General features: G+C 46.6%; 1 protein-coding gene across 1 annotated transcript in view; it reads right to left on the bottom strand.

Moving 5' to 3' along the window:
* fat3a (FAT atypical cadherin 3a) overlaps positions 1-26,611 on the bottom strand; it is a gene marked incomplete at both ends in the record, with an annotated part of 123,826 nt that overhangs the window by 33,322 nt on the left and 63,893 nt on the right. Inside the window, 8 exons of the mRNA XM_080549040.1 lie at positions 1,258-2,629; positions 3,810-6,538; positions 7,283-7,493; positions 10,364-10,639; positions 15,525-15,664; positions 19,889-19,957; positions 22,311-22,521; positions 23,050-23,364. Of these exons, the coding sequence (XP_080405166.1) occupies positions 1,258-2,629; positions 3,810-6,538; positions 7,283-7,493; positions 10,364-10,639; positions 15,525-15,664; positions 19,889-19,957; positions 22,311-22,521; positions 23,050-23,364 (5,323 nt within the window). The remainder of the gene's footprint in view (positions 1-1,257; positions 2,630-3,809; positions 6,539-7,282; positions 7,494-10,363; positions 10,640-15,524; positions 15,665-19,888; positions 19,958-22,310; positions 22,522-23,049; positions 23,365-26,611) is intronic.

The raw sequence follows: 26,611 nt of genomic DNA, 5'->3' as shown, positions 1-26,611 counted from the left end.
CATCTCGTCCTCTTTCTTTGCATAATGTGTCACCTTTCTCCATCATTCATTCTTCTCTTTCTCTCTCTCTCTGCAGGGACACACAGTGACTCACACACTCTCTCTCTCTCTCTCTATAAGGTCACCTCTCACAGATCTTTCGTTCCCTCTGTGAAGCTGCTCATTAGAATGTCATTCAGCGGAGGGTTCCCTACATTTTCAAAGTCCGTCGTTAGCTCAGTGCTTTTCCGCCTACAGCGCGGAGGTCTCCCTGGGAGCTCCTACTTCATTATGCTCTTGCTTGTCAATTAGCCCAGAGAAAACCAGCACGGTCAGGTCTTCTATCAACAAACACATTTTGTGTTAACTATGCATCCTGTTTCTTTCATTTTCTTTCTTCTCCTCTCTCACACTGACTGACAGGGGTTTATTTCACCCCTGCCTTTCTATTCTCTCAGTTGGATGGTACTTCAACCAAAGTAAATACATTTATTCCAGTCTCGTAAACCTGAAAACGTAATGACGTTCAACTCCCGTTGACCCTACCTAGATCGACGGAAATGCAATTACATCTTTGTAGGGTTTCGTTGTCTTATGTCAACTGAGTTTTATGAGAAACATCCAAGAAAGCGAAAGAAGGACTCGGGCATATCACTATAGCGACAGGCTTTCATCAAATGCACCGCAGGTACTTCTCTGTCTTTAAACGGTTTACTCTAACTCTATTTACTACCTAGCAGCCTTCGGCGAGCTGTAATTTCATGTCAAATGTCAGGGGTGCGCTCATATTTTTTTGCTATGAATAAATGCTCATCTGGCAGAGCTGGTGTCAGCATATATTCAAATCATTATTACAGCACAACGCTTGTTTCTTAATCAACCTTGGCTGCTGGCATGCGCAAACATACCTCCAGGACTTCTAGGATAGGAGAGAAAAATTCATGCATTATAAATCATGTTGCGTCTTTAATTTAGTGTTATGAGTTTCCCCTCTTGTTTATTCACGTGTTGTTGTTGTGGTGGTGCTTTGGTGATGAGCCAAGCAGCATACTGATGTGTCTGAAGAGAATTCAGACAAGCAGACAGACATATAGAGGTGGATCGGCAGTGAAGAGGACAGAGAGACTAGATCCATACAAAACAACCAGACAGGAAAGCAAACAGGGAGACAGAGAAACACGTACGCACACAGTCAATAGGAGGCAGTCGATGTACAGACAGACGGACGGACACACGTACACACTGACTACACACTGTGAAATTCACTCTCACACTCACCTGTGATGTGGTAGCTGACTTGTCTGTTGACGGCGGAGCTGTCGTCGTCGCGGGTGTTGAGCACCGCCACCACCTCCCCTGGGGGGTCGCTCTCACGCACAGAGCCCCGATATCTCTGCTCCAGGAAGCTGGGGGGGTTATCGTTGACGTCCAAGACGGCCACATTGACCGTGGTGGAGGAGGAGAGGGTCTGGGTCTCCCCCAGGTCCGAGGCCACCACCGTGAAGGCGTAGGACGGATACATCTCGTGGTCCAGCTCGGTGAGCGTGGAGATCCAGCCGGTGTTGCTATCGATGGTGAAGGTGGCTGCGGACGGGTCCGACTCCCCCTCGGGTTGTGTCAGCACACCCAGGCTATAGGTCACCTGTCCGTTGGCTCCAGAATCCGGGTCCAGCGCCTGGACCTGGACGATCCTGGTCCCGACGGGTGTCCCTTCCATGACCGTCGCCTCGTAGGACCCGGCCTCGAAGGCGGGCCTGTTGTCGTTCAGATCCAGGATCTTCACCTCCACGTCGACGCACGTGACCGAGTCCATCTTGGCCTGCTGCACGGTGGCGGTCACCTTGAAGTGGAACGCGGCGATGACCTCGTGGTCCAGGGGCTTGTCCAGCTTGATGACCCCGGTGTCCCTCTCCACCACCAGAACGCTGTCCTGGTTGTTTTCCCCAGTCTCCCCGTTGACGATGGAGAAGGTGACAGGGAGAGAGGCGTAGCCAGGAGGGTTGTTGAGGCGGACGGATCCCAACACCGCCCCTATAGGAGTATCCTCAGGGACCGTGAAGGAGAACTGGGGTTGGGTGAAGGTAGGGATGAGGCCGTCCGGGGCGAGTACGTGGATGTAGACCGACACTAGAGAGTGCCTCACGGGGACGCCGCCGTCGACCGCTTTCACGAAGAAGGACAGGACCGAGTTGCGCAGGTGGCCGAAGCTGCCCTTGGTCACCATCCAACCGTTATCAGGGTCGATCTCCAGGATGTCCGCCACGGGAACGTGGGCCTCGCTGTAGAGCGAGTACGTGACTTTGGCGTTGGCCGCGTCGTCGGGATCCGAAGCCTGTATCTGGGTCACCAAGAAACCCGTCCCCACGTCGGATTTGACCGAAGCGCGGTATTCTGTAGCTCTGAATTGGGGAGCGTTGTCGTTCTCGTCCACTAAGGTGACCCGGACGGTGCAGTAGGACAGCCTTCCACCACCGTCCTGGGCCATGACAGAGAGGATCAGGTTCTTGTTGGTTGGGTCCTCCCTGTCCAGCTTCTCCAGAGTGGTGATTTGACCATTGGCATCCACACTGAACTGGTCCTTACCGACATCGTTAACAAATGAGTATGTGACCTTGCCAAACACACCTGGGTCTGCATCAGTCGCCCTCACCTGAGAAAGAAAAAGAACATTAAAGTGTTAGACTGGGAAATGTCGTAATGCACGTAAAAAGGATGAAAATGATGAACAAACATCACACAGCGTAATTAAAGCCACAGCCCCGTCATTTCAATGATACCGTTTGGTTTTTAGGACGTTTTTTTATAGTTTGATCAGAACGAGCATTGTGATTGGTCGAAAGGCGTTTGAAACTGTGCTTTATTCCCTGATAAAGTAACAGCTATGACGTGTTCTACCGTACATTGCAGTGATATCCCTGTGGAAACACTTGAACAATGAAGATTTGTTCATCCCGTTGCCTTGACAGAGGTAACAGAATAGTGACTTTGAGAACTATGTTTCTGATTGCAGGGCAGAAACCGCCATAATGTATCACAAAACCAATTATTTTGTTTTGTAACCATTATATATAAGCAATAAGGAGTCCATGCCTTATTACTTAATGAGATTACCCCCATGTAAGATGTAGACTGGTAGAAGACATGCTAATCAGGCCAACCATTTGGAACTGGTAAGGTCAACATCCTGTGATGGCGAGTGAACAAGGTAGGTATGACAGGAACTATGAAACTAATTAAGACGGTAATGATGTGTATCCTGTTTCAGACTTGGTGATAGATCAAAAGCGGTAAGACACTAGAAGAGCTGACGTCAAGTTCTTGGCTCAGACCACACGGCGGGACCCAGAGCATGGACTGCTCTGCTGATGATTACACCAAGTCAAATATTCATTCAACACAGAAGTTGTCACTGTGCTTTTATTTTCTTACACCCATTTACTTATTACATTTTACATTTACATTTTTGCCAGAGGCTTATCCAAAACGACTTACAACGAGTACAATTTGTCTAAAGTAATAAAGTAAGTAATCATAATAGAAAATAACTATGCTATGGGGTAGTGGGGGGTGAAGAGGTCTTCAGGAGGTATATATATGTATATACTGTATATAATATAACTTTTGATCATGTTTTACTTTCCTGTCATTCCTTGGAGACTATTTGTTGGTACAGAAATGACTATGAGTGTGGCTTAAATGAAATAAGACAAAACAGAGAAAGAGATACATGACTGGGTAGTGTACACCCCAACCCTAACACCTAATGTATTCATTGATTAAGATGCTGAGCAATGTGAATGAATAAAGAGATTAGCTTTGTTCATCCTTACCTGGATCACCTTGGTTCCGAAAGCTGCATTCTCCCGCACCTCGGCCTCGTAGACGTTGAGTCCAAACACGGGGCTGTAGAGGTTGGCTCCCAGGACCCTGACGTGGACCTGGGCGGTGCTGGTGAAGACTCCGTCAGACACAGACACGTTCAGACTGTAGGCCGGCTCCATCCTTTGTTTACGGTGGCCAGACAACGTGATGATACCGGTCTTTCCGTCCATCACGAAGTTCATCCTCTCGTTCCCGGACAGGACGCTGTACTCCAGCTTGTCAAAGTCCGAGCTGTCGGCGTCGGAGGCCTGGACGCAGGTCACAAAGTGACCCCTGGGGGCCAGCTCGCTCACGTAGGCTTCATAGAGAAGCTGGTTGAAGACAGGGGGGTTGTCGTTCATATCGTTCACCAAGACGGTGACCGACACCTCTCTACTCAGGGGCGGGAACCCGTTGTCGGTAGCCCTGACGATGAAGTTGTAACGCTGAACCAGCTCGTGGTCGAGAATGCGCGCGGTCAGGATGAGCCCGCTGCTACTGTCGATGTGGAAGTAGTCGGTGCTGTTGTAGATGTCGGAGAAGATCTGGTAGCGAACCACGTTGTTCTTCTCGGAGTCGATGTCGGTCGCCACCACTTGCAGCGCCGGCGTGCCGATCATGGCAGTCTCCGAGAGGACAGCCCTGTAGGATGTCTTTTCGAACATCGGAGGGTTGTCGTTGACATCTACAACCGCAACATCCACGTCCACCTCGGCCCTGGCACCGGTCAGGTAGTCCGTGGCCCTGACAGTTAGGCGGTAAGATGATGCCACCTCGTAGTCCAGAGAGTCTATGACACTGATGACACCCGTGTCGAAGCCAATGTCAAACTGCAGGGATGGGTCTCCATCAACGATGGTGTAGATGATACTCTGGCCCTCAGGGCTGGTGGCGTTAATGCCGAGGATGGGTGTGTGCACCACCACGTCCTCGTTCACTGATACAGCATAAAAGGATTTGTCAAAGACAGGCATGGCCTTGTTCACTACGGTGATGGGGAACTCGACCGTAGAGGAGAGGGGAGGGTATCCGCCATCTGTGGCAAAAACCACCATTTGGTATTCCACGTTGGACAGGTCCGACTCGAACGCCTTCTTCAGACGGAGGCCACCGGTCAGTCTGTCGATCTCAAAGTGCCCGTGGTCATCTCTGAGGTAGTAAGACACCTCTCCGTTGATGCCTTTATCACGGTCGATGGCGGTCACGCTGAAGATAGGCGACCCAGGTTCTGCCTCTACTTGGACAGCGGCGTAATACGGAAGCCCGACAAACACCGGGGCGTTGTCGTTGATGTCTTCTACCTGCACCCGTACCATCACCCTGGCGACACGCAGCCGGTCATGCTCCCTCCCTGCCTCTACCACCAGCTCGTAGAACTCCTGCTCCTCGCGGTCAAAGGGAAGACCGGTGGTCTGGATCACACCGGAGGTAGGCCGGATCCGGAATCGCGTACCAGCGTTCAGGAGGGTGTATCTGAGAGGCTCGTTTAGACGATTTCCCACTGCGTTGACCACGGCCACCTTGGTAATGTTGGTGACGTTCTCCTGTATGGAAGAGGAATAGACGCTGTGGGCAAAGGAGAGGCCAGAGTCCAGAGCCTCGCGGACCACGACGGTGACCGACGCCGCGCCGGAGAACGTTCCGTCGGACACTTTGACGTTGAAGCGGAAGCGTTCCTTGGAGAAGTTGTTGTTCTTGATGGTGAGGATCCCGCTGGAGGGCTCAATGGCAAAGTGTTCCAGGCTGCCGTCCGTAAGGGAGTAGGTGAGATCCGTGGGGACGTTTCGATCGGGGTCTGTGGCCGACACCTGGAGGACTTCCACTCCTACGTAGGTGGGCAGCAGCAGGACCGTTTCGTAGGCGTCCTGGGTAAAGCGGGGAGGCGAGTCGTTGGTGTCGATGATCTGGATGGTGACCTCCGTGGGACTATCCGCCGTCAACTGCGGCTTCCCGCTGTCCCTCACGTGGACGTGGAAGTTGAAACTAGCGAACGTCTCATGGTCCAAGTTGGCGATAGTCCTGATGGAGCCGGTCCCTGAGTCCACCGTAAAGAACATCTTAGCGGTGTCCTCCACGATTTGATACACCAGGAGGGCGTTCTGGTTGCGGTCGGCATCGGTGGCCTTGATGACCAGAGGGGAGTCGTCTGGGTTGAGGACCACACTGTTGACAGGCGCCGCCTCGCTGATGCTACCCTGGTACCGGAGCTGCTGAAACACGGGCGGGTTGTCGTTCTCGTCCACCACCTGGATTTGTAGGGTGGCGTTGGAGGCCATGCCCGCCATGTTTGTGGCCTGGATTGTCAGCGTGTAAGCCGCCACGGTCTCATAGTCCAGGGGTTTTTGAGTAGTGATCACGCCGCTGTACTGGTTGATTCGGAAGGTACGTTCACCGTTGCCCTGCCTGATGTCATAAGTCAGGGTGGACTGGCTCACCGCACTCAACGCGGTGACAGAGGTTCCCACGGCGACGTTCTCGCTAACCTCCGCCTGGTACTCGGTATGGGGGAACTTGGGGCCCGCGTTGTCAGAGAGGGTGATAGCAATGCGCACCACAGTGGTGGTAGACAGTGGAGGGGAGCCGTTGTCAATGACTCTGACAGTGATGACATAATGGCCGATATAGGAGAGGTCCAGTTCTCGGGCCACAGAGATGATTCCCAAAACAGGATCTATCCGGAATGTGTTCCCTGTGTTCCCTACAGGTAAACAGAAACAAGTAAGGAAATCAAGTTACCCCTATACCTTTGTAGTAACAACGCAATTCCTCCAAAGTGCTATGTAACATGTTGTTACATGTAACATGTTGTTACATAGCACTTTGAGAAATTGTTGTTACACAAGTATTAGTCCTTATTCGAGTGTTGTAAAACATTAAATTATACAATAATATAGAATAATAACAATCCATATTCCAATTGTAGAACTCACAGCTCAATTACAAAGATGACTATTATATACTGTATCACAGCATGTGCTGTGTACATGTGTTCATTATGAATACAATGTTGTAACTACAGTAATTACAGTTATGAGTTATTGACGATAGATACTCTTTGTGTGCGTCTTAATTCATTATTTTAGCCTATTCTCGATCATTATGTTTGTTTACAGTCGACAGTCTAGTCTCTTGTTTGCTACACAAAACCTTGTGAGCTTAGAATTATAAGGTTCTATCTCCGTTTAGGGTAGTTTAGAGATATTGAGCGTCAACGTTTTTACATTCCATTATGTTTTGTGAGATGGAACCTTTGTATTTTATGAATTACTAACAAAAACATTTCAACATTTTAAAAATAACACCACACAGGCATTAATAAACACCTAATGGATCAGATGATGTAAAAAAAACTAAATTTTGACCAAAAATGGAGATAGAACCTTATAATTCTAACGTCACGAGTCCTGTCTATGTCCTGTCATTTCTAGACGCCATTTCTCACCTGCTTCGATAGCGTAGAGGAGCTCGGCGTTCTCGCCTTTGTCCTTGTCCAGCGCAGTGACCTGGAGCACAGCTGAACCCACCGCTGCAGACTCGTAAACGGAGCCCTCGTACAGAGCGCTGGTGAACACTGGAACATGGTCGTTGACATCCTCCACATCGACCAACACACGGGCCAGGTTTCTCCTGTACGGGAACTCCTGATCCTTCACCTGGGGGGAGAAAACAATCACCCAAAGGGTTGATCAAGATTCAAAATTCAAGATTCAAGATAGCTTTATTGTCTTGTCACACAGTGACAGAAATTCTCCTTTGACAGGCTTTGTGCAGTTCATGAATACAGTTTCCACATTAAAAACACACATAGGTCACATACATTAAATACATACAATAAAAACAGACAGATATAACAGTGTTTATAAAATGTAGTGCCTATTTAAAAAGTCCAGTCATTTAAAAATAATAGTAAAAAAAACAGTATTATGATTTAAAAAGCTAAAATGTTGTGGTTTAAAAGAAAAACAATGCGCTTCCTATTTTAAAATGTTCAGGGCGGTGGTTGCAGTGGGAATGAATGATTTTTTGATCTAAACTGATCAAAACGGATTAGAGCATAATCATTAAAGGATATCTTTCTATGCTGTGAGGGGTTAATAAACCAACTTGAACCATCTTGAGTATTACCTCGAAACCAGAGGTAACAAAAACAACAAACTAAGACCTTTACTTTCAACTCAACTAGTGCTTCCAAAGAAAATGGAAATGGGTAAGCCACAGTAACAGGCCCTTATGGGACCCAGTAATCCTGGCGTTTGCGAGAGAGAGGATGAGATGTATACGACTAATGAGACTGATATTCATATCCCGATGTGAGACTCTCCAAAACAACTCAATGGGATCAGAGGCTCAAAGCACTGTCTCACATGAGGTGCCGCACAAGGTGGGTTTGAATAGCCCCAGTATTAGCATCAGAATTAGCATCAGTATTAGTGCCGGACTCTTAAACAAAAGACGCAATGAGCCAGACAGTGTCATAAAAGCCCCGGCTTGAATAGGACGACGGAACTGTAGCCACAGATCAGTCGATTGAACAGAGACAATAGAGCCGTTCTGTCTGTGTTAGGGGCTTGTTTGTCTGGTGGTGTGCCTTGCTCTTCCAATTTGTCACACTCGATGTTGTCACACATATTTCATACGGCTATGCCTTCTATCTCTTGTGTGCTGGGAACTATTGTATGAGATACTGATCCGCACCTTATCCTATGTAGTCCGCACACACACACACACGCGCACACACACGTACAAACATACTGTATGTGTAAAGTGCACAATGAAGAATATTACAGATTTCTATCTACCGGCAGATTCTACCAAAATGTAATCAGTGTGTCCACCCCAAACTGAAATATGTTCTCTCATAAAAAAAAATGTCAGGCCGACTTTCCTCTCCCTCTTATCACCGCGGTATGATCAAATTCACAATGACTACGATATGACTGATAATTACATTTTTCCCCCGAGATTAAATGATTCGAGCTGACATTAAAACAGTGAGATGGTAGTGTCGGGATGGAGGGGTGATTTCCTACCTACTGTCACTCTTTTTGCTACCCACTGAACCAGAGGATATTAAGTCAAACAGAGCGAACGAGGATGATTCATTTCGGAGCTGAAAATCCCTGAAAGGCCTCGCTCATCACACGCACGCACGCACCCACGCACGCACGCATCCACACATCACCAACCCGGAGATACTCCCTTCACTGTCTTGTCTATTTCACACTTATCCTCCTTGCTTTCTGTTTCCCTAATTCAGGCATGTTCCCCGGGTCGGGTTCTGAGAATTAAAAAAAAATCCCTGATGAGGAGAAAGATGCTGGTTCAGTGCTCTCGGTAATTAGTTTAATTGCTTAATGATGAGCTCAGGTAGAATGAGAGCAAAGGCATGTAGTTAGCCTCTGGCTGCTTGAGGTTGTGCTAGATTTCAATCGCTAGCTTCTAGTAAAATGTATACGTCTCAATGACCCACTCTATATCTTCTATAGCCTCTTTCATAGTGACATCAAGGTTCTTGTAAGAGGGCACATTTCCACACTTGGGTTGAATGAGCTCTCTAAAAGAAAAAACACCACTCATATCCAACACATGTATGCTGCTTAACCATTAGTAAAATGTATATGTCTCAATGACCCACTCTATATCTTTGCCTCTTTCATAGTGACATCAAGGTCCTTGTAAGAGGGCACATTTCCACACTTGATTGAATTAGCTCTCTAAAAGAAAAAACACCACTCATATCCAACACATGTATGCTGCTTAACCATTATCAACCAGTCCAGTACACCTGAGTGTCTCTGGTGCCGCATCAATATGCCGACGGACCGTTGTGCCGACAGCCCTCCCTGCATGTGAATGCTCTCCGCTTCTCTGTTACGGTACATGTGGGAAGACGGTGCATGTGGGAAAACTACGGTTAGGGTTAGGTGCTATGTCGACTTGGTACATGCTGGCATGTCTAACCCTAACCCTAACCCTAACCCTAACCCTATCCCTAACCCCAACCCCTAGCCCCAACCCTAACCTTAACCGCAGCACCCTAGCATCTAACCCTAACTAGTGTTGTTCCGATACCGATACTAGTATCGGCATGGCCACCGATACGCACAAAAATGCTGGTATCGGTATCGGCGAGTACTTTACAAAAACGTAAGTTTTTTTTTTTTTTTTTTTTTTTTTTTACTTAAGTTTTACAAAAACTTTACGAGTTTTACAAAGGTTTTGAGCAGTGCCAGACTAAGTGTTAGCAATAATTTTACATCGAGGTGAGTATGCGGCTCAAAAAACATGGTTTTTTGTTTTGTTTTTTCAAACGCCGTGGTATCGGATCGGTACTCGGTATCGGCAAGTACTGCACGGTCAGGTATCGGTATCGGTATCGGGATAAAAAAATGGTATCGGAACAACACTAACCCTAACCCTAGTTTTCCCACATGTACCGTCTTGTCAGCTCTCGCAGAAATCCGCTAATAAACTGTCGGCATCGTGGTCCGTCGGCACAGCGGGTGGGCCCCGTGTCTCTTACCATGACGGTGAGGATGTGCTGGGTGCGGGCCTCGTGATCCAGCCTCTCGACGGTGTACACCGTGCCCGTGTTGGGGTCGATGCGGAACAGCCGTAAGCTGGTGGGGTCGATGGCGCTGTGGAGGGAGTAGGTCAGGCGGTGGTGCTCGTCGCGGTCCGACGCCAACACCTGGACCACCTCCGTGTCCGGGGGCGTGTCCTCCGAGATGGTGACGTCATAGGTGGGCTGGGAGAAGGTGGGCGCGTTGTCGTTGTTGTCGAGCACGGTGATGTGGACCTGGAGGGGAGGGGGGGGGCGGGGGGGGGTAAGGTTATTAGGCACCACACCACATACAGAAGTCGATTGCATAACTCTCTGGTTAACACTAGAACAGCCATGGGTGGGGTTATTTGACCAAGTGAGTAAAACATTGTTTATACCTTTGCACTCGATCAAATTTCAGGACCCTCCAATCATGACTTGTCCTAGATATGTGCGTTCTACCACCCCAGTATCCGTACATTTTCAAAATCACATCAGGGTAAGCTAGTATGAAGCTATTTTGCTGTTTTTCTGTGTAGGAGGAAGCAGGCTAATTTACAAGAGGTGGCCAGCTAGTGGTCGTTGTGTGTAAGTAGCAGCTTCCCATTCTAAAGACCAAGGTAATTTGACCCCCCGAGACGGTTCTAAGAGTAGGTGAAATAGGCACGGCTGTCCAACAGATTGCAGTCACATTTTATATGAAGTTATAAATGTGATTATGTGTCAAATGACTGAATGAATGTCTTTTTATTCATGGAATTACTTGGAACAAAACAAAAGCTAACGTTATGCTCAGCAGAATATGTCTGTGAGTCATATGTGTTTATGAATATGCTGCATATATAGTATATATATATGCCGATTGAGACATATGTTTGAGGATATGGTCCCGCGTGTGTCATGTCTTTGGGCTCATGGCTCAATGGAAAATCTTGTGAGTCACGAACGGCAGATTCACGAACCATGACAAAGGCGATTGCGTTGCATAAGGCAAAGGCATTTGGGACGATAATAGGCAGAGAGTCTAAATATAAGACGGACTCAGCAGTTGTCTTCCGCTGGTGAACATTTGAGATTTCCCCCAACGGGCGTCACACTGAGTCTCCATCTGTGAGCTCAAAGATCGGGGAGCAGGGAGCACAGCCTATTTAGACGTTATAGTTAGTCTTAGTGTGTGTCTGTGTGTGTGTGTGTGTGTGTGTGTGTGTGTGTGTGTGCATCTGCACTGTCTGGCAGCCCAAAGGACAAACTGAGTAGTACTTATGAGTTATTTAGTCGGAGAAAAAAAAATAGCATTTTTATATGTCAGTGTCAGTGAGCATGTTCCTGGCCTGGTGTCGTCTAGCTGCTACACGAGCCCTGAATGAAGATGATGGTGTCTTTTTATGGCATTAGTTAGCACCCATCTGCATCATCTCCCTCCAGTCTCTCGCAGAGAACACGGTGGAAAGGAGGAGGGGAGAAATGGGGAGGGCGGGGGGGGGGGGGGGTTGCAGTGTAATGTGGAACAGAGGGACGTGTATGGAGAAATATAATGGCAGGAAGGAAGATGAAAAAGAGAGTAGAGGCAGTGGGGAGGGTGGATGGAGCACAAAGAAGATGGGGGAACTGAGGGAGAGAGGGAGAGAAGGAACATAGATTCAGACTGCAGGGGGAATTTACAACCCATGAGATTGAGGACAGAAAGAGAAATGTGCTAAAAAGAAGAGATGAGGAGAAGGAAGAGGAGAGAAAAAGAGAGAAATTCAGTGAAAGACCGTATGCAAATGAGGTGTAGGCTACATAATGCAAACACAATCATGTACGTATGCATGTACGTATGTTTGTCTATTTAAATCCTCCTTCTCTGAAGCATATTGAGCAGAAAATCTGTTTCTCTATTAACCTAGCCTGGGAATAACAACCAAACCATGCATGGATGGAACATGACACAGAGACAGGCGTGTATACAGTATGACACAATTACACAATAGACATGAATATAAATGACAGTTGACACAGGAGTTTAATCCGAGCACACTGCAGCGGGTGTACATATGTGCCCCCGCTGATATCGGGCGTTTCCGCTCATCAATGCACAGATGGGGCTTGGCCCCAAATGCGTCGTGCGAGTGTGGCGCAGAGGACCAAACCGCAGACCATGTTATCCTGGATTGCCCCGGTGTACCACCCACCCAACGGGATGCATGGTCTGTCGGTATTAGATGACGAGACGATGACGTGGCATCTGGAGGGGTGTCCAGAAATATAGCCCGGGTGAGCCCCTCAACTAGGTCTCGGGGTGGTAAAAGGGTAGCCCCTCGGCCCCAAGCCTGGTGGAGTGGAGAGGAAACAACAACCCATACGCCGAAGTGCCACCAAGTGCTATGGATAGCCACCACAAGGTGTTGAGAGCTGTGAGGATAATTCAAAAAGAGAAATGTTGTGCCTTATCAGCTTGACTTATGAGATAGACTGGCAAAATCAAGTTTATTATAGCAGCTCATGAACTGCAGAAATGAAGAGTGGAAATGGTTCAAAGATCAAGTAATGGGACCAACTCCGGTCTACTCTCAAACCGTCATCATGGTTTAGGGCAGACTGACATGGATAAGCACAAGTCGGCTTTATTCAATTCCTAATGATGTGTTAGATCATTAGGAATTGTCATGTGAGACAGGGGTAAGGATGTGGGGTTTCAGTGGGATTGCGACTGGATAGAAAAGTAGTCTACTCTTCACACAATGTAAAAAATAATAAGTGTTTGGTTTTCGAGGGATTGTTTGAAGTGGGAGAGCGTGCTGGATAAAAGATCACGCCTTTGTTAGTTACGATCAAGAAAAACATTACCCCCCCTCCCCCAATCATACAGTTATATCCTAAGATCTAAGATTAAACCTTCGATTCCTGGCTGGCTCGGGACCTTGCCGTTTCAACAATAAAACCATTCCAAAAACCCATCTCACTCCAGTCATACTAGACTTAAGGTGGCTCTCGCCATCCACCGATAAATAGGACACTATTGGTAAGAGTGACAACCATTATTGACGACTAATTTGGCTGCCATGTCTCTCTTCGATGTCTTCCACGGCAGAGGCGTGTCCTTTTTTCCATACAGCTGACTCGAATGGACATTTTACAATAGAGGCCATGTATTCCCCTTGGTTTAGCTAATTCCGTACACATATTTTATCATAATGTCATTGCCTATGACATTATGGAAGGTGCCTATTGGGAAGGTGTAATTTGGTTTTTGATGGGGATGCCGTTATTTTTTATTACAGCACAATGGATTACTGTCATTAATATTCCATTCACCCGTACCATTCGCCTGTAGGTGTGTATGTACGTTCGTCCATTTCAATCCTTCTCTAAAGCAGCCTATCGATCAGAAAATTCAGTTCACGTATTACCTAGCCTGGGAATAAAAACCAAGCCATGCATGGATGGATGCGTGCATGACACAGAGACAGGCATGTATGCAGTATGACACGCTTTTACACAATAGGCATGAATATAAATGACAGTATATGTAAGAATACAGCCATTTCTCAGTGTTGATACATGGCCATGGAAATGTACTGGTCCTGAACAGTGTGAACAGGTAGAGTGACCTGTGTGACACGGACGTCACAGGGAAATAACAAGGTGTCTTGCTCATTCCGTATGTCAGAGCGATCCATCCCGCTCTATAAGAATGCTAATTCAGTGTGTGCGAGTGTGTGTGTGTGTGTGTGTGTGTATGCAATCGCGTGTACAAGCGCGCGTGTGTGTGTGTGCGTGTGTGTGTGTCCTATAGTAGGCTGAAGTTTAGAGCCGTGCAGCCACTGTGACGATGTTACATTTACATTTACATTCTTGGCATTTAGCAGACGCCTTATTCCAAAGCGACTTACAATCAATACATTTGAATACTAAGCAAGTGAATCATCAATCCACCAGTCGTAGCAGGAAGAGTTCAGGCCCGGGGCCGTTGATAGAAGGAAAAACCTTCTCCTATCACCTTCTTCTAGACCTAGTTTTTTTTTGAGGGCATGTTTCGATGTTGTGAGGGCACGTGATTCCGCTGGCGAGAATCACCTCGTCAAAACCACCACCAGGAGGCAGCAATGAGCACGGTGGATATGTTTCCAATTTGGTTTCGACATGGAAAGTGGTTTTAAATGTGTAGAGACTGTAGTCTAGCTGTGTCCTTGACCGCCAGGATCTGAGAGGAGCGAGTAGATAGAGGGTGAGTTAGTGATCATCGCCTCGCTTCGATAAATCGGAGGGAGGGCCATCGTTCCTAGGACAATGTGACAGGCGTCATCCATCACCTCACGTGAAAGGCATTTCCAAACTGTGACGGAGGGAATCAAATCTTCTCTGGAAGAGAGCGGGCACGTGAAGAGGGAAATAGCCTGTCCATAGGGTTGACGTCCTTGCATTGGTGTTCAGGTGTATTCAGATAAAAATGTCTACGCACTACACACTACAGACGAATGATCTTGTCTCCCTGGGAGAGTTCAAAGCTCTGATTTAAGAAGTGTGCGACAGAAGAGTGCAATTGATACTCCTAAAATGGATTTTATAATATCTATCCCTTGTTTGTTATTTATTATGTGTTATTCTCCGATTTTAATCTCAAGGGAAACTCCTGGTTAAATAAAGCTTAAACAAATACAATAAAATGTGACACGGTCTAGTGATTTGGTCCACATGGAGGCAATTGTGAAACCTCGCAAACGAGCAACATTGTGTTTAAATAAATAAGAAATGGTAAATGGACTGACTTGGACTGAGTGGGGTGCAAAAATCTGGGCACCCCTGGTTTAAATGTCTGCTACAATTAATCTCCAAGTGATTGAAAGCAAACCTGAACACTAAATGCTACAAAGTTAAACATTTACTGGAATTGCAGTTAAACCTTTCTGCAAAGCAAGGTTTCTTTTAATTTAAAATGTTCTGAGTTTTTAAATGATAAAAAAGGAAAAGGGCCCTGTACAAGATTGGATTATTCTTCCTTTTGAGAAGATGATTACTAAGGCCCAGACCAAGGTGATTTACTCGTTAGGGCTTCAATGAGTCAGGTGAATATAATTCCAGGGTTGAACTATATATTCTGAAACAGTGTTGAAACAGTGTCCTCAGGTAATTGAGTTGTGTGGTAAGGATACATTACCTGTGTAGATGCAGCTTTGGTTCCGTCTGTAACCTCCACAGTCATGTTGTAGAAGGAGCGCTGCTCCGCATCCAGAGGCTTGGCGATGATGATAGTGCCCACGCCTTTCTCCACGTCAAACAGGCTCTCTGTGTTCCCACCTGGTCCAGTGGAGGAGGGGGGGATAGGAGGGTTAGAGGGGCACAGAGAGGCGCGTTAGACACACACACAAACCAAAATGAATTTGAACAGGGGTGTATGGGGCCTGTGATAGAGAAACACAGGGAAACATACATCAGCATGGACGTGACAACAGTCAAGAGAGTATGATTGGAGGCTTCCCCCCAGTAAACACATACAGTATATTGACACAAAACACACACATACATGCATGCACACACACAAGAACACACAAGAAGTGGGCCATGCACAATCAATCGGATCGCGCGTGTGTGTGTGTGTGTGTATATGTGTGTGTGTGTGTGTGTGTGTGTATGTGTGTGTGTGTGTGTATGTGTGTGTGTGTGTGTATGTGTGTGTGTGTGTGTGTGTGTGTGTAAGTGAGTAATTACTAGGTTCAGAGACCGAACAGGGCGGTGACAGGGACTCTTCTCCTCTCTTCCTGCAACAACAATTAACTGACGGAGACCCAATAAATAAGCTCTCTTACAGACTGAATTAAAAGAGCCATCATCAATGGAGCTCAAGCCAAGACTATGGCTTGTGTCAGACTCAGACATCACCCCACTAAGACTGGCTCTAATTAAACCCTGACTCCATCTCACCACCCAAATTGATTTAAATGGGTAATTTAGCCAGCGCTGATCACAACGCTACCAGCTTTCTGTGTGAAGAGGTTATTTGGCGTGTGGTGTAGCGCCATGGTGTCATTCAGGACCCAGGGGTGTGTGTGTGTGTGTGTGTGTGTGTGTGTAAAGGAGAGAGAGAGAGAGAGAGAGAGAGAGTGAGAGAGAGAGAGAGAGAGAGAGAGAGAGAGAGAGAGAGAGAGAGAGAAAGAGAGAGAGAGAGAGAGATCATTTGAGAATGTGATTTATCTTCTTCTGTTCGTGTATTATGAACGGGTGTGTGTGTGTGTGTGTGTGTGTGTGTGTGTGTGTCTTAGATATGAATATGTGAATGTGTATATGACTGTGTGTGAGTGTGTGTGTGTGTGTGTGTGTGTGTGTGTGTTAGATATGAATATGTGAATGTGTATATGACTATGTGTGTGTGTGTGTGTGTGTGTGTGTGTGTCTCAGACTCGTGGTCCAGACTCAAAGGGATTCCTCAGTGGCGTCTCTAGCTAATAAACCCCTGACCTCAGCCCAGCACCAGCTTAAGGCTGCGACGCTCCCCCCCACCGGACCTGCGTGCGTGTGGATGAATCCTCCTTTCCTAGATTTGCATACATGTTCTCCAATCGTTGTAATTCCAGTAATGCAGCTCTAATAGCTTTCCTCAAAAGCAAGCAGTGCTGTGGAGACTAGAGACAGCCTTTCCTCATCGCCGGCCCTTCACAACCACTAACATGACATGTAAACATGACATGGCCTTGACAGGTAAACACAATACAGTGAAACGATATCCAGTGCTAGTCCAGAACACAGGGATTCTAAATAGAGGAATCTATCGCTTCTCATGTAGATGTTCCGAAAACATGGGCCAGAAACATGACTGTACTCGCGATGCTTTTTTAAGAATGAACCGGATGTATCAGCTAGAACAATCAAAACCCTATAGTGCTGATGTGATTCTTTAGAAGTTCTACATTCTACCTATAAACAGTTGTCAGGGGAATATGTAAGGACAGAAGGAAGAAGAAGAAGAAAAAAGACTCTTTTTAAGAGACATTGAGATCATGGTAGGCTTCAAAAGGCGGCTGGCTGTCGTCTGCAAGCCTGGAAACCAAAAACGCTCCATTTCAGGAGAGGGAGGCAGCGGCACCGGGGGTTTGGCATCACGACCAGGGTCCGGAAAAAGAAACGTTCTCCTCCGCCAAATTATAGAGGGGAAACCAAAACCTCCAGTACAAGGGTGTTATTAAACCCTCTGCTGAGCACTAAAATTGGTTCCCTCAGTCTTTAAATGGAGATTAAGAGGGAAAGCTACTCCAGTCGCTGAAAAAAAAAAACACACTCCGGCGGGAGAGAGATGGAGAGACGTATTTATCTTCCTTTGAACGGGGGAGGAAGGAAGTTTGGTTGTTTTTTTGCGTAAACAGATAAAAACAAAACAAACTGACTGAAAGAGAGTGAGAAGTGAGGACATGATGCCTCGCGCTGAAATTAGTTCTCGAGGAGCGATACGTCTTCTCCTACTAGCGTCGTTTTTACATTTCACCGCCGATGTGGTGGGAGCGATTGAGTTGAACTGAGAGTCTGGGACTGATTGTGTGGGCTGAACTGGGAGGATGGATCTGGGATCGTTTGGTATAGACTGGGTGGAGGACATGGGGGGGGGGGATCCTAACAGTGATTGGATTGGCAATCGGCATGCGTCGCCTGGTTTAGCAGATAGAAGATAGACGCTTTAGAATGTAGACTTGTGCTTGTGGTGACTTGTCTATAAGTGGACTTGCTTGTATGTGTTTATAGGATGTGGTAGTTGAGTGGTTGAAATAGCATACGTCGTGCGGGTGAAAGGACATACATTTGAACAGTCTGTGTGTGTATGTTTAGGAGGTTTTATAGGAGTTAAATGATTGTTTGATGAGAGGGTTTGAGCTCGCAAGGGGGAATAAGGCGTTTAGCACGTAGACATGGTGTGGTTGTTTGTGTTTGAGTGCAAATGGGTGTTTACGCACAGGTGCATGAGGGGTGTCTGGGGTGGCTACATTTGCATGGTGTGTATGTACTTGGTGTGTTTGTGTGGTGTGCATGTACTGGTGTGTTTGGGTGTGTATTATCTTCTGGTGAGTAATGGCCAGTGCTCTAGGGTCTGGCACTTAACGTAATATCAGTCTTTATTCCCTAGACACAGACACAGACACAGACACACACACACACACACAGACACCGACACAGACACAGACACAGACACACACAGACACACGCACGCACGCACGCACACACACACACACACAGACACACACACACACACACACACACACACACACACGCTCTTCCTAATCATACTATTCATCCCTCCATCAATAATCCCTCCATCCCTCAGGCTACACTCAATGTTCACTGCGTTCTCTCTTCATCTACCTCTCCTCTTCCTAACCCCCCCCCCCCCCCCTCTCTCTCTCTCTACTTTGGCTTTCACAAGTGACCTCCTCTCTCTCCTCCTCTCTCTCCTCCAAGTCCTTCCTAGTTCTACTCTTCTCTATTTCAACACTGATGCTTTCCCCCATGTCTCTTACATCATCTGACGTCTGTTTTTATCCCCCCAATCTTTCATGACTTGAGCTCTCTTCTCTTTTACCCATCATGCCTTCTACTTTCAATCCTATTTCCCTCTAGCTTCTATGTCATTCTCTTCTATTCCTCCTTCCTTCCTTCCTCCATTTCTCACTTTCTACCCTATGTCTCTGTCCCTCCCTGTCCCTCTTGGCCAGTCCTGTCTCTCCCCCTCCTCCCTGGTTGGAGAAGAGCCTGGAATAGACAGTTTACCTGTGCAGACCTGACCAGGGGGCAAAGTGACCATGTGTTCACCCCTGACCCCTGACCCCGTCAGCTCCCACACCGCATGTTAACCAGTCATGCACCTAATCGTGTCGGCCGTGGGAGGTGTGTGAGTGTCTTTGGCATGTGTGTACTGGAGTGTGTGTGGATGAGAGTGGTGTATATGTGGGTGCATCCTGTGTGTGTGTGTGTGTGTATATATTGGTGGGGTCGCAGACAGCTCCGGGGAGGTGGGCGTGCACTTTCCCCCTAAACACTGATGGTACAGAAACCGCTAACAGCCAAGTCGTTAGACAGAGCTGTCACCGGGGGTCACCCGGGGGTCGTTGCCAAGGGTTGTTGCCATAGCAGCAGCTATAGTAGTAATAGGGAATATAATAGTGACGATACATGGGTTTGATAGCAACAAAAAATGTGTTTGACCAAAGCTAATCACTCACTTTAATCTTGAAGAAGGGGTGGCGACAGTACAATATAAATGTAGGAAAGACATATCAACACAAACACACACACACACACACACATCCATGTGACACACACACACATCTACTCTGTTGAGTGTCTGTGTGGTATACTTCCTTCACATGCCACCCACCCCTTCTGTCCTCAACCACCCGAGTAGGCATAAGGAAGGCATACATACACAGCACTGGGCAACACACAGTGGAAGATGGGAGAAGCACAGGTGAACGATGGGGGTAAAAAAAGGAGATAAATAAAGAGAAGCAGAATAAGCAGTTCAGGGTGGAACTGAGATACCTTCTGTGGAACAGTTCCTGCCACAAGCGGTCTGCAGAACATAGAACATCTCACGGAAAGGCCTGGGACCTTCCACGCACGAAGCATTGAGAAAAGGAGAGAAAAAGAGGGAGGGAGGGAGGGAGGGAGTGAGGGAGGGAGGGAGGGAGAGAGGGAGTGAGGGAGGGAGGGAGGGAGGGAGGGAGGGAGGGAAGGAGGGAGGGAGAGAGGGAGGGAGAGAGGGAAGGAGGGAGGGAGGGAAGGAGGGACAGAGGGGTAAGGAGAGGGGGTGACAGGTAGTAGGGGAGAGAGAGGGTGACACAGGCCGAAGGGGAGAGAGGGGGAGACAATGAGAGGAGGACAGGGAGGTAGAGAGATGAGAGAAGGAGGGAGAGAGATTTAGGGGAGACATACAGGGACACAGAAAAGGGCACAGAGGGTGTGGTGAAGAGGGTAGACAGACAAGAGGGTGAGGTTATGGAGAGGGAGGGAGGGAGTTTTCAGGGGGGAGAGGAAGAGAGAGAGAGAGAGAGATGTGATTCCATAGAAGAGAAGAAATATCTAGTGAGGCTTTGAGCAGAGGAGAGCAGAGGAGAGCAGAACCCGAGAGAGAGCATGGAGAGAGCCTGAAGCACAAGCCAGAAGGTATCTTCCATCAGAAAACACACACTGACTGTCACTGCCCAGTGACAACAAAGGAGGGATGGATGGAGCATTCTGGGAAATGCGGTTCCTGGTTGTGTAGTCCATCCATTCGTCTCTGGGGTTATCTGCTCTCTTAAGAAACTCTGCTACCCACAGTTCATGAGCTATGGCTCGAGAATTGTCAGTTTTTATTATATCCTTATACAGAAGGGTAATTAATAATAATGCATGTATATATATATATATATATATGTGAATTTGACCACTATTAATTCAAAGGGTAAACATATTTTGGATAGAAATGGTTCCTGGCATAAAACATTTTTTAAAGGGTCACTCCAGCTAACTCCAATTGCTCTGATTTCAGTTGTACCCTATCCATTAGTTAATAACACACTGCTATGTGATCTTCTTTCTTGTCAATATCATCACAATTCATAAAAAAACATTCTTTATCTTATACCTAGTATATGTACTGTATATGTACTGTATGTATGTATATATATAGTAAATAACAGTAACTAAGGTAGTAACAACCACCCAAATCTATCACATTACCTCTAACTCCATGAACAACTTGTTTGTTAGCTTTATCCCTAAACTAAAGTTAAATAGCTCCTTCACTTTGCAAAAACGTCATGCTTCCCTCCTCAAATCGACCACTGATGATGATTTAATTTAATCTGCCGTACTGAAAATGTGAATACATTTGTGAATGTGAATACATATTTGATATATATATATATATATATATATATATATAAATCACATAACTGGTCTGACCCTTTAAATAAACTGAATACGCCGTAAGCCTTTTAAGCGTATTAAATTGGACATGAATGGATCCGAGGTTTCACATTGTAGAATAATTGTAAGTGTGGTGTGTCCCTGACATTTTTAGACTCCTCAATGAGGTATTCAACTAAGCATCCACTGAGACACAATTATTATGCTAAAGAACAACATGTTAAAGCCCTTTAACGGTGTAGTTCACTCCACAATCAAAGCTGGTAAGACATCTCAGGGTTCGACAGTAACGCTGTTTTACTTGCCCGGAGCAAGTAAAACATTCGCGGGGTTTTTTGGCGCGAGCACGACGACGCTGCCTAGATCCCGGATATTTTTACCGGTGTGCAGGAAGAACAACAGACGGCGCAGGCACGAGACTAGACTAGATGATCGTGGAGTGAAGATATTATCAAAGTGTACGGATGATCGACAGGCGCGTACGCTTTGATAATATCTTCACTCACGATCATCTAGTCTAGTCTCGCGCCTGCGCCGTCTGTTGTTCTTCCTGCGTTACTGTCGAACCCTGCATCTTCATACATCCAAAGTGGTCTATTCCAGCTGAGTAAAATACTCCGTGAGTATCGACCGCTAACTAACATTTGCGGGTAAGCTACCCCCTTAACAAGTTTGAGGTCTCATGAACAAGAGACTTTGACACATCTTTAATGACTTTGATATACAGACCTCTCCCGGCGGGTTAGCAGTGTGTGCTGAATTGCCATGGTGACTGTGGGATGGCAGAAGGAGAGATAGCAACACACTGGCACAGACCATGCAGTGAGGGGCACAGTACCTGATCTGAGCCTCACGCACAAACACACGCACACCAAAACCGTCAGCCCAAAACAACATGCATAGCCTAGCTTGCCTGACAACCCCCCGGAACCAAATCACATAACAAACTAACCCCCCCCTTCCCCTGAAAAAAATCCATCCACATCCAAAATCGGCCATCCCCATTTCCAATCCACATCCCAATCCTGTTGTTTTGGGGGAGGAGCCTTACCTGTGATGTCGAACCACAGAGGGGTGGAGCCCTGCTGCATGGAGACCACGCCCACTATCTCAGCCACCTTGTCACTCTCCATGACGGTGAAGTTGTAGTAGGGCTCGTCGAACAGGAGGGGCAGCAGGGAGGGGGGGGGCTTACGGATCCACTCGATGTGCAGGCGCGCCGTGGCCGACTTCTGAGGACGACCGTTGTCAGTGGCTTTGATCTGGGGCATGGGAGAAGGGTGGGCGAGAGAGAAGAAGAGAGATTCAGAGGGAGAGATGATGGTCCACTAAAAGAGTGAAAGAGAGATAGAGAAAAAGAGAGAGAGTAAAAAAATCTTCTTCAAAACATTCGCGAGTGAGCAAAGGAGAAACATGAATCACCAGAGAGCCAGTCAGATTTAAAATAATGTATAAGAATTATATCCTTTCTAGGTACAATATGGAAGAGACAGGACATGCCATTTGCTAAAATTAGTGTATGATAGTTTGTATCCTGTATTTTTGTATTGTTTGTTGTTTGTTTCTGTTGTAAACCTACGCTACTGTGACTGTAGTGTGTGAATGGGGACAAATAAGCTTTGCTTCCTCCTATTCCCTTTCGGACAGCTTAACCATGTGGATTTTTAAATTTGTATTATTCTTTATTTTTTAAATCATTTGTATTCCAATGTACTTGGACTGCTGTTCGAAATAAAAATAAAAATAAAGAGAGACTAAGTTCAAAGGGTGAAAGTTGAAAGGTCACGTACGGTGAGGATATCGTAGCTGCCGGCGGTGAACTGCTTCCGAGACGACACCACCGCCGTCTTGGGGTCGATGAAGAACTTGCCGTCCTCGTTGCCGTCGACGATGCTGTAGGAGAGGTCCGCGTTGGGCCCTTCGTCCCGGTCGTAGGCGAAGGCTCTGTAGATGGGCTCGCCTCTCTTCCTGCGGTCTCTCTCAGGCAGCTTGATCTGGTACACCTTCTCTGGGAAGACGGGCTTGTTGTCGTTCTCGTCCAGGACGTGAACTATCACCCACACTGTGGAGTGTCTGGGGCTGGGGCCGCCGTCCGTGACTGTGACCTGTGTGTTAGAACACACACACACACACACACACACAAACACACACACACACACATGCACACACACACACACACACACACAGGGAAAACAATATTTTTAAATGTACTGACTTATATAGCGCCTTATTCCAAAGCGCTTTACAACAGCCTCTCATTCACCCATTCGCACACACATTCACACACCAATGGCGGCAAGCTACCATGCAAGGCGCCGGCCCGCTCATTGGGAGCAATTTGGGGTTAAGTCTCTTGCCCAAGGACACTTCGACATGTGGCCAGCCGGGGCTCGAACCGCCGATCTGCCGACCTTGCGATCATAAGACACCGGCTGTACCTCCTGCGCCACAGCCGCCCTATTTTTTTACAAATTCACAGCACTTTCCCCTGTCTAAACTAATTACAGCAGCCAGCCATTCTCTCCTGCGTCTGTCCTGACAAGTGGAACACATTGTCATATTTCCAAAGTGGGGATTGCTCTCGCTTTTATCTTATTTCCTGTGTTTTGACAGCCAATTAATTTAGCTTTGCCCATACTTCTGTCATGATGAAGTGAGTCTCACTTGTGGCTAAATAAAAGTGGGAGGGGCCAAAGGAGGAGCTGGCCAATGCGAGGCATAGTTGCACTAATCCTGTCCCAAAAAAAAGATTCAGATTAATTTTCAAGGAAGACAAAGGGCTTCGCAGGCTGCTGTCGAGTCGACACGAACAATTAATTAATTTCTCTCCTCGCTGGTAGTTGGATTCGTTTAGAAAGTCCATCGATCATTTCAGGAATGCCAACATGTGTAAGTCCAGAGAAATGGTAATGAATTATAGCCACTCTGGAACATCTAGAGAAAAATTAGAGAGAGGGGGGGGGGTATGGATAGAGAGGAAGAGGTGGAGTGATGGAGTGGTAGAAGCAAGAAAGGAGGGGGAGATGTTACCGAGACAAAACAGGGGGAGGAATGAACGACTTTCGGAACAGCTCTCCCAGCCCACATCTGTTGTGGGTGTATGTAATCTCATAGGTACAGCGGGAAGAGAGATGGAGAAAACAAGGGAGAGAGAAAGAGGAAACAGGAGAGAAGAGAGATGAACAAGCACATCCAGCACGTCTGACTGAACGTTGACATTAACAGCTCTCGTTAATTGGAGGCAGAGAGAGAGAGAGAGACAGAGAGAGAGAGACAGAGAGAGAGAGACAGAGAGAGAGAGACACATAAATGGAGAGAGAGGCAGAGAGAGAGAGAGACAGAGAGACAGATACATAGAGAGACAGATACATAGAGAGACAGAGACAGAGAGATAGAGAGAGAGAGATAGCGATAGAGAGAGAGAGACAGAAAGAGAGAGAGAGGAGAGGGAGAGACAGAGAGAGAGCAGGGACTCAGAAAGGGAGACAGAGAGAGAGAGAGAGAAATAAAAAGAGAGACAGAGCGAGAGAGAGAAAGAGGGGAGGGGAGTGTGGAATATAATAGACCTCTGCGTGCCCGGCCTACAAACAATGCCAATGTCTGCTGTGTCTGTTTAGCACTGCAGCACTGGGCCACAAGAGATGAGCTAACACAGCAGAGCATCAACATACCCTAACACAGATCGTGAGCTTAGAATGAGAAGGTTCTATCTCCGTTTAGAATGATAAGGTTCTATCTCCGTTTAGAATGAGAAGGTTCTATCTCCGTTTAGAATGATAAGGTTCTATCTCCGTTTAGAATGATAAGGTTCTATCTCCGTTTAGAATGAGAAGGTTCTATCTCCGTTTAGAATGATAAGGTTCTATCTCCGTTTAGAATGATAAGGTTCTATCTCCGTTTAGAATGAGAAGGTTCTATCTCCGTTTAGAATGATAAGGTTCTATCTCCGTTTAGAATGATAAGGTTCTATCTCCGTTTAGAATGATAAGGTTCTATCTCCGTTTAGAATGATAAGGTTCTATCTCCGTTTAGAATGATAAGGTTCTATCTCCGTTTAGAATGATAAGGTTCTATCTCCGTTTAGAATGATAAGGTTCTATCTCCGTTTAGAATGATAAGGTTCTATCTCTGTTTAGAATGATAAGGTTCTATCTCCGTTTAGGGCAGTTCAGAGATATTGAGTGTCAAAGTTTTTACATTCCATTATGTTTTGTGAGATGGAACCTTTGTATTTTATGAATTACTAACTCAAAAATGTCAACATTTTAAAAATAACACCACACAGGCATTAATAAACACCTAATGGATCAGATTATGTAAAAAACTCAATTTTGACCAAAAATGGAGATAGAACCTTATAATTCTAACGTCACGGCACCCTAACACAGCACAGCATCAACATACCCTAACTCTGCCTTCCCAATGATAAAAAATAGTGTGTTTCTATTTAACTTTATTGTTTGTTCATTCACTAATGTTGCAGTGATTGTGCCTCTTGGCAAGGTTGTCATTGCGAATGAGAAGTGGTTCAATAAAGGTGAAATCAAATAAAAAACAAAGTAGGACTTTTTCTGTATCTCTCCTTCTTTTATTTCTCTGATGAGGAGAAGTCACCCTGAGAAGAGAAACGTGTGCACACGCACGCACACACACACACACACACACACACACACACACACACACACACACACACGCACACACACACACACACACACACACACACACACACACACACAGTGTGCTTTTGACCTTGGTGCGGAGGCTGGAAGCAAGCTTTCCTTACTCAATATCACTCAAGCATTTGTCGGAAGTGTCTGATGTGGGATACAACATGTTTGTCTTCCGCTGCAACTGACAGAGGGGTTTTGACCTTATGTGTGTGTGTGTGTGTGTGTGTGTGTGTGTGTGTGTGTGTGTGTGTGTGTGTGTGAATGAAGACATCTCCACTGGAGCATAAAGGTGAAAATGCTTAGTTAACCCTGCTAACATATTGCACGCTAACACATCTTTCTGGTCTCAATATTTGCACGACCGACCTGGCCTTTTGGTGTCGGTAAACTAAAATGGATTTCCTGAACTTTATTCCAAAGTCTAAATCATAGCACATTTTACTGTATCGAGGGGATGATTGCAGCAAAAGGATATCCTTTTGAATTGATGAAAGTAAATGGTAGCAGACAGATGGACAGTGCGTACGGACAGACAGACAGAGGTGAAGAAAGACAGAAGAGAGACAGACAGAGGAGAGACAGACAGACAGACAGAAGAGAGGGACATGAAGACAGATCGAGATGATTTCCCCCTTCTCGACAGTTCTTCAGTACTGTTTTTTTTTTTACCCACATTTGCAGT

This window comes from Nansenia antarctica, assembly GCF_963989245.1.
Source record: "Nansenia antarctica genome assembly, chromosome: 19".
NCBI lineage: Eukaryota > Metazoa > Chordata > Actinopteri > Argentiniformes > Microstomatidae > Nansenia > Nansenia antarctica.
The sequence above is the reverse complement of the archived record's forward strand: the minus strand, read 5'-3'. Positions and strand labels throughout refer to the sequence as shown.